The sequence below is a fragment of the Triticum urartu genome, chromosome 6A (genome assembly GCF_056163025.1).
Source record: "Triticum urartu cultivar PI428250 chromosome 6A, HENAU_Tu73, whole genome shotgun sequence".
NCBI classification, from domain to species: Eukaryota; Viridiplantae; Streptophyta; class Magnoliopsida; order Poales; family Poaceae; genus Triticum; species Triticum urartu.
In genome coordinates, this window is record NC_141878.1 from 104701377 (window position 1) to 104710768 (window position 9392).

Here is a 9392-nt window from a genome sequence, read left to right on the forward strand (position 1 = left end):
ACCCACTTGTTAGGCGGTGCATGGGCATGCCACAGGCTGGGCATCTCATCAACGTAGGCGACCAACGTGGATCACAATCTGCGACAAAGATAGCCAAAAAGACATCGCGCTCAACACATGATGTATCCACGTCGTTTTCGAAACTTTTTCTCCGTGGTTTAGTTGGCAGCCGGCCTTTCCAACTAAAAAACCCTTGATATGACATGGCAATCAATGGAAGATGTAGTAAGTAGAGTTGGATCAGTCAAAAGATAAGCAATAAGAAGCTGGTCTTCAAAGTGAAAATCACCACAAACACGTCAGCATAAAGACCAGTTTCTTTTTGCTTGCTTTGCAGAGACAAGATCCTGGCAAGATTCAGATCTGACCAAAGATGGATTCAGAATTCAGATGCATGGATAGAAGAAAACAAAAATAAAAAAGGTCATGTTCAACCTCAGTACCCAGCTGTTGATTTGAGCAGGTAAAGTCTCCTATCACCCAGAGGTGCTGAAATGGCAGGTGTAGAAGGTCACCACCAAACTCTATTTACACCCTGGGTACAGTGCAACGGGGGGGTCACCATATGGGGTTGCTACGGTTTCAGAGGTCCTCTTAGTTTCTCAGCTTTCTAAGCTAACAGCAGATTGATGCGGGCACCGCATGATCCGCCATGCTGGTTAAACGTTCATGTCCCAAGCAAAAAAGATCCAGCCTGATCACCCTCCAGCAGTTATCATCCAGTAGAGTTGTTTTACCGTACAGACATCGGTGGGCAAAGAATCCCTAGGTAGTGCGAGAAGCTGAGCTAGCCCACCCTAGGTAGTGCGAGAAGCTGAGCTAGGCCACTCCAGATCCCTGTACTTCAGGACATCAACCTTGTCCAAGTCGTACGTCTGGCATATCCTTGAAATAGTGTCGCAATCCAGACCCTCGTCCAAGCCTCTCCTCTTAAGGAACCCATCGAGCTTCTGTGATGGCTGAAAGTTCTGTTGAATGAAATAACCACAGTAAGATAATTGACCATCCAGGAAATGAGATGGATGCTACAATTCACTCAAATATAGTTTCAGTCACACATGAGCCTACATGCATATGATAAGAGGGGCGCAAGAGCAACCATGCAAGCAACCATTACCCCACAACTCAATGACTCTTATTTGGACAAAACTGCCCGAGATGTATTATATTACAGAACATTGATCATCTTATGATGCTAAATATGGAATTCTGAAGATTTGTCTGTCCATTCGTAGTGGGGGCAGGTTATAGAGCGCTGAGAAGTGAGAACTCCAATAAGTGAAGAAAAACAATGAACTCTGTGGGGAACAAGATGATGGTTCATTGCAGTAAAACTGAAAATATCGTTTTTATATTTCAACTAAAAGTTATACATCAACATGCTTGATTGCCAGAGAAACTATATATTCGCAGGCTCGCAGTAAAAGCTGTGCCAAAACTGGTAACTACTCAAGGCCAAGGTGCAAGTATCCTCTTTTTCACTATTGTGATTACCCATGTAAGACGAACAAACAGTCGCTCCAATCACCTAATGATGTAGTACTATAATAAGTTTAATAACCCAGGCAGGCCACACCAAGCTGCATGAGCAACAGAAAGATATACTGACAGAACTGATTGTCTGATTGTGATGATTGCTCAACGATTGATTGTTCTATCAGGAAGTCTGCCATGCCAGAAGAAAGCTACTAACAATAAATTCATCCATCCAAAGTCATGGTCATAGCGCACATGCTTGCATCTAAGTATGAAGGACATACGCCCGAGGTCAAACAAATCAGGCCTACTAAATAGAAGAATTCTGTTCAAGTAGATGACTTTTTAATTGAACTACTTCCTGCCACAAATCTCATTTGGGTGCGTATACTTAAAGACGCAGCATGTCTAGACCAATCAAGCGGCCCGAAGAACCCTCCATGGAACCTTTTGACAAACTTCATTGTGAATATACTCCAGGTTCACTCAATATGGTCACAGTAGGTAAGTGATAAGAACTCAGTTTAGCTAATAGTATATCACATGTCGTGATGAGAGGTTCCATGTTTGATCATCAATTTCTCAATTGTGTAATCTTATATTATATATTCCCTCTGTTCCTAAATATAAGTCCTTTTAGAGATTCCACACTATAGAGACTACATTCGGATGTATATAGACGCCTTTTAGAGTATAAGTTCACTCATTTTGCTCCGTATGTAGTCTATAGTGGAATCTCTTAAAAGACTTGTATTTAGGAACGGAGGGAGTACATTTTACCATTCAGGACATGACATGCATGGTACAAGCCACTCAAATATAATTTTAGTCACACGTAAGGCCCCATGGGCATGATATCAGAAGCGTCATTCAAATATATATTTTCTGAACCCCTTTCCATTAACTGAATAACGGAAATACATCTGTCCATGACCAGAGAAAGGAGACGGGAAAGGGGAGAGCGAGTTCAACGCACAGCCGGGAAACCCACTGCAGGTGCTCGTCATCGAAACACCTGCTGCAGGGCGAAACCCCGACTGCACCAAAGAAACTATCCTAACATAAAGTCATTCAAATATAACAACCTCATCTAGATAAACTTGAGGCCGCAGAACGAACAAAGAGTAGACTGGCAAACAACCATTACCCCAGACCCCAATGTCTTATTTGGACCTAACTTCTGGAGATATATTATATTAAACAAATGCACATACCAAACACAATCATCTTATGATGCTAAATATGGAACTCTAAATATTTGCCGGCCCATCCAACAATATTCAGGGTTAATTGCAGTGAAAATGAGAATGCCACTTCTAAAATTCAACACAAAACTGTTACATCACGTACCAAAAAAGAAAAACATCGACACGCTTGATTTTTGATTGCTAGAAAACTACAAATTCACTATGAAAGCTATGCCAAAACCGGTAAGTACTTCAGGCCAAGGTGCAAATATCATCTTTACCATCATGCTGTGATTACCATGTAAGATGAACAAGTGGTTGCACCAATCACCTAATCATTGTTGTATATAATCCAGACAGGCTAACTGTACACACCACCCATTAGGTGTATAACCAGTCAACAACTATACGAACTACAGAAAGGTAATACTAAAGTAACTGATTGTCTGATTGTGACGATTACTCAAATATAAGAGCGTTTAGATCACAACTTTAGTGATCTAAATGCTCTTATATTTCTTTACAAAGGGAGTATTTCTCATTATACGGTGAAGTCTGGCATGCCAAAAAATACTCATCCGTTTTTGAATTAAATAGCTACCGGTGAAAGCTATAACATAAATTCGTCAATCCAAAGCCATGGTCATCCATGACTCTCTGTGCACACATATGCTTGCTTGCTGGTATGCAAGGGCATACACCACACATGGCATACACCCAAGGTCAAACAAATCATGCCTAGTAAACTGAAGAACTCTATGAAAGTAGATAAATTGTTTTAGTTTAAATACTTCCACAAATCTCTTCTGCACAATTCCTAGGAGCGTACATTTAAAAAGATAACTAAGTGGACATATTTGAGTATAACACATGTCTAAATCAATTATGTGAAATTTATTCCAGGTTCTCTTAATATGGTCACAGTAGGTAAGTGATAAGAATCCAGTTAGCTAATAGTATGTCTTATCTGTAATGAGAGGTCCTATGTTTAATCATCAATGATGGTAATATACATGTTACTGTTCATGGCATTATTCGTTCAGAACCGACTTTAATTCAAACAACAAATAAGAGATGACCAACTGCCAGAGGCACCCCAAGGATATAAGAATCTGAAGGTTTTACTCATTTTGAAGTTACAGTCAACTTACCCACGGAGCATACTGTGAGTCGTCATCCTTTCTTGTACTCATTCCATTTTTCTTCTCGAGAAGGGTTTTCCCTTCACCTGAGCAGTCTGAAACTAGCAAGTGGAGTCTCTCGCTTCCCTGCATCAAAATAAATGTCAAAAAAACCTACATATTTCCATTCATGTATTGCTGACACAGATTTGCTATGTATGTCATAGTGTAATCTCTAGCTCTCTACCAACAAAAGAAGACATGCAATGCAGTATAGCTCCATCCAACAGTCACCAAGTAGCAACTGCGTCATTGCCAATAACTCCCTTCCTAATTAACAAGACTTTCAATAACGTATTTGACTTACATGCCCTCTATAGTTTATATCCTCTGGAATTTTTGTGCACAAATTGTGCCCTACACACTACATACCAGTGCTGACTTCTGAGGGAGTATATGTTCACAAGTTGAAATTCAAACAAACTGGAATATGTTTGACATGTTTTGAACCTGGAGAGCTCGCCAGTGAGAATAAGCTCGAAACAGCGTCCAAAAAAATGGTATGTTTGGCAAAGGCAGTACCTGTAGATGAATAAAGAGTGTTCTGTTATGAAAGTTATTTGTCTTATGTAATAAAATACAACAATGCATCATACAATCAGATCCTTTGATTAACCAGATGATGGTAAAACCAGTAACCAGCATAATTAAATACAATAACTACATCATAAATGATTAACTACTAAACCATTTACAGGATAGAATGAACCACACTTCCACAAAAACAATCAGCACACAATACATGCCATGACTTTATCTTTCATTAACTGAATGAACATTGTGAATGTAAATCATACTTCCACAAACCTAAATCTGGTTCTCTAATCTTAACAATACACAAAATGACCTTATTATTTTCCTTTTGTTAATTTGAAGTACTAAGCCACAAAGTAGAGCGAGCACACAAGGAAGTTGCTTCAAGTAATAGACCTCAACCAACTGACATGTGCGCAACCTAGAAGGCTAGAATGCAGCAAAAACAAATATGTACATGATGTAACCATCACAAAGAAGATCTCATGATATCATTGATCAACTCTTAACGGCAGTAAAATCAACGACAGATACAAAATAACAATATCTTTGGAATACATTTGAATAAATCCAATAGGCACACTTTCATTGATTGTAGCTAACACTTAAATTCTTACCATGAAAACGCTCGTTACTGGAAGCATGCAAATGCTGCCATACAGATATTTTTTGTGAATAGCTGCACCCCTAATACTCAAAAACCATGTAGAGACAAAGGTGTCAGGAAAGATCTAAATCGAAGTAAACAATACACTTGTAAGGTCATAAAGCAATCACCTAACAGCAATGTGCCGCAGGCGTCGGCGCACGAGACGAGGATTTATACTGCAGTTACAAATTATGATTTAGAATAAATACTTAGGGGGGTAAGAGAAGGCATGTGAGTTCAAAAATGCCAGGTAACTGCATGGCAGGGAAAGACAAGTTTGCAAAAATTGTTGAAGCCAGATATATGCACAAAGTTCATCATACAGAACCCATCTAAATATACTAAAAGTATATATACATATGTCTGTCTCCTGCTCATAGTTAACTAGTTCTATCATTGGCGGCAATGCATATTCCCTGCTAATGGGAAGAAAATTCTATGAGACCAGGTCTCATTCCCCATCACGTGAGACCCCACCCAGAAAATGACACGGGTTTGGCACCCATCTCAAAGCATCTTCTTCTCCAAGCTTTACATCTCTGCCAAATTTCCATCGGCCGGCAATGTCTATCTCATGGCTAGCCTTCTTCTAATGACAGTTGACTACCCGTGGCTGTAACCGGCCTGCCTGCCTGACTCTCACTCTGTACGGCCATGGCCACGCCGATGGAGGCGATCTGCAGGTGCAGAGCATGTCATTTTGATCACATCTCTGCAGTACGGTGAACCGGCGATGCCGCGATGGCCTTGGAGGCCGGTAGGCTGGATGGTTTTTGTACAACGAAGATGGCTAAGGATAAAAGAACAAGCTAGTAACAAACTAGCAATACGATGCTGTAGTTTTGGAATAGAACAGAAGTGGTTCGCCAGTAGCCATCACCAATTGAGCGATTGGTTCTGAGTCATGGCTCGCTAGCTGAAGCTGCACACTAGATGGGATTAAGGAGATAGAAGATGCTAATAGTCTGAGCTCCACGGTTTAAACAGATTGCTCGGCTGGGGATATCTTTGGGGAAGCAGATGCTTTGAGATATGTGCTAGACACGTGTCGTTTTCTGGGTGGGGTCTCACGTAATTGGAAAAGAGACCCGGTCTCATAGGATTTTTTTTCGTGCTAATGGCATATTACTTATGTACCTTCAGTAATAACAGATCTCCCTCCGATCTAAAGTAAGTGTCGCTGTTTTGCACTCGGGCTAGTTCAAAACTGTGACACTTATTATGGATCAGAGGTAGCACTATTTACATTCAGAATCACGAACATCAGAAGATGTGCAATACAAGACCAACTGTTTTGAAGACCAACTCAGTAAGCACTAGCACCTTCCAACTATTTGAACACCACAAACCCAAAGAAAAAAAAATACAACTCAACTGGCATGCATATTTTACAGCCATGAAGAAACAATAACGCAAGCTTATCAACAATTACCTTGCAGGGTGGACGATTTCAAGCATGGAGACATCCTTGGTCAGTGACTTCAACAGAGTCTCTGATGGCCGCACCCGCGAAAGCAGCTTTAACCCAAAGCTGCACCACAACAAAGCTCAGCGTCTGATCGATCTTGCCACGCCCTTCCACACAACACACGCCAAATCTTAAACGCCCGACCTGTGGATCCGCCTCTTTACTGATCCCTCCGGCGCGCTGCCGAAACCAATCCACGCCCTGTTCATCTGCACACCCGAAAACAATATGCTAGTTACTCAATCAATAGTTGGTTCTCCCTGGCGAGTAACTTCTGCCCGGTTAAACATGTTACAGTGGCACATGCTTTAGTGCAATGGATCTTACTATGGAGGAATACAAGTAGGGTGGAAAGGACATGGAAACAGACAGAGCTATGTGCTGTCTATGAGGACGGCATACATGCATAAGAAAAACAGAAATTTCCGTGTGTAAATCCAGAAATTTCACTTCCATTTGTGTTTCAACCGGAAGTCGTCATCCCATTTATGTCTTCATAATTTTATATTTTTACCTCTGAAAGACTGTTTCTGTACCATTTTCATCCTTAGACAAAATAAACCTCACGCACTTGTTAATGCATTTCCCTGCTGAAGAAAGGACCTGTGGAGGCCCAAGTATATCACATCTCACTTACAAGCATGAACAGACAGTAGAAAACTAGAAATTAATCTGTGGAGGATGGCATTTCTCAACAAGGTGACAGTAGAAAACTAGAAATTAATCTGTGGAAGATGGCATTTCACAACAAGGTTCAGTGTTCGCAAGTCGCAACAGATTGATTTCAACTGAAAACGTCAGTACATATCAATGCATGTTAACTAAACATTGGAAAACGAAATTCTACGAATTAATAGAACGCAGCCACGGTGAGATCCAGGACGGTTTAGCATCATCGGATCAACAAGATCAGCCGGTTTTGCTGCGGCCACATCAAGTGAACCAAAAACATTCGGCTGGAGCTGCCGAGATCATACGGTTCATTCATGCCCACCTAAGACCGTATACCGCAGGCACAGGCTAAGAGACACGCATAGCGAAAGGATGAATGCGGCGGGCGGAGGAGGGGGGAGAGAGTGGGGGGCATTCCATCGAGCACCTTGTCGGCGACGAAGTCGGCCACGGCCTCGGCGTTCTCGGGCGCCGTGCGGCCGCCGGCGGAGATCCCGAGCCAGAGGTCCTTGAGGGTGGGCGGCGGCGGGAGAGCGCCGCTGCCCGCGGCGGAGGCGGAGGCGGAGGTGGCGGGGAGGACGGGGCGCGGGCGGGCGAAACACCAGGCGCGGCCCCTGATGGGGAAGACGACGACGCGGGCCTGCATGGCGGTGGCGGGGAGGCCGCCGGCGAGAGGCGAGGGGGAAGTGGCGGTTGATCGCGGCGGGGGACGCGGCGGGGCGGTGGTGGCGGCGAGGTGGTCCGGTGTGGAGCCTGTCGAGTGGGGTGTGAGGAGGCGAGACCGACTCTTTTGTCTAGGTGGCGCGGGGTCGGGCTTTCTCGGGCGTCGGATCGGGATTGGAAGGCTTGATGAGATCATTACAAGTTTTTCTTTTTTGGACATTATGAGTTACTGCCAGTTCAGTGGAAAACACTGCTGTCAAGAAAAAATACTCCTAGTTCAGTGGAAAACACAAAACTGAATTTGAATATTTCAAAATACCGACTAGAATGTAGAAGCACAGACTCACGCGCACCACTAAAAACTCAAGATGCGGAGTTTTGGTCATAGACACCTTGTCGAGCGCCACCTTCCTTTGAAAGAATAGAAGTCAGGTAGTGACTCGCCCAACAGTATCAAATAATTTTTGTGTAATTTCACACCATAAAGTGATATGTACTTATATGATGGGACAAATACAAATAGGCGCATAAATCGGAAAGCGAACCATATTTGTTTTGCGTTTCTTAGTGAAAGCGGAACGAGCATGGAAACATGTGTAACGTGATCTGGATGCCCTCGAGCATCATGTTATGCTCCTTGCAATTTGTGCACACGCATAACATGATTCCGGGTGTCCGTTCAAGTAGCTTTAACATCTTAAAAACATACACCCATTGTTGTCATCAGGGTCATGGCACTATATGAAAAGATGCTAGTTCACGGGAGGTTACAGAAAAAAAAATTACGGGACAAGGTGGGCGGTTATGGAGAAAATCAGAGGGTGGAACCCCACACTATCCCCATGTGATATTTGTATGATGGACTCCGTAAGTCTAGAATTATTGCAATACATGCATACTTTTTATAGTTTTTATTTCTTAAACTAGATCATCCAAAACAGATGGAATTTCACCCCTAGATACAATACAATACTCCCTCCACTCTTTAGATGGTGTATACACTGAGTCAAAAATCAATGTTTTTTAAGTTTGACCAAGCATATAAACAGAAATATGAAGATAAACAATTCTAAATCAATATCAACATATATACTATCACATACATTTTTATAATGTATTTATTTCATTTGTACTTGTTGATAGTTTCTTCTATATATATGTTTGATCAAACTTAGAAACAGTTGACTTTTTAACGGAACTATACTCCATCTATTCAGGGAAGGAGGGAGTACAAGACACACTGGTTAACTCATTTCTGAGAGAAAACTTTCTCTTGGGCCATAGTGTAACACAAATCTCATTTGCAAGCATTAACGGACAATATTTTCCTGTTTCTTTTTATTCAGAATATAAGTTGCCTTGAATCAAATTTCAAATTTTAACCAGATTATAGAAGAAAAAAATATGAACATTTACAAGATCATATCAACATCATCAGATGCATCATGGAATCAATTTTGCATATATTTTTAGTATTATAGGTGTTGATACTTTCTAATATAAATTTGATAAAAAAATACAAAGTTTAATTTAAGAAAAATCTTGTAAGCCAAAGTAAAAAA

General features: G+C 41.6%; 1 protein-coding gene across 1 annotated transcript; it reads right to left on the reverse strand.

Moving 5' to 3' along the window:
* Positions 1–299: 299 nt before the first annotated feature.
* Positions 300–8075, reverse strand: LOC125515618 (K+-H+ exchange-like protein). Its single transcript, XM_048681127.2, has 8 exons — positions 7595–8075; positions 6640–6704; positions 6460–6558; positions 5156–5203; positions 4996–5065; positions 4295–4366; positions 3815–3931; positions 300–968 (listed from the first exon to the last, which is right to left on the reverse strand). Exons 1-8 carry the CDS (start codon positions 8048–8050, stop codon positions 798–800), a joined length of 1098 nt encoding a protein of 365 aa, XP_048537084.2. The 5' UTR covers positions 8051–8075; the 3' UTR covers positions 300–797.
* Positions 8076–9392: the final 1317 nt, after the last annotated feature.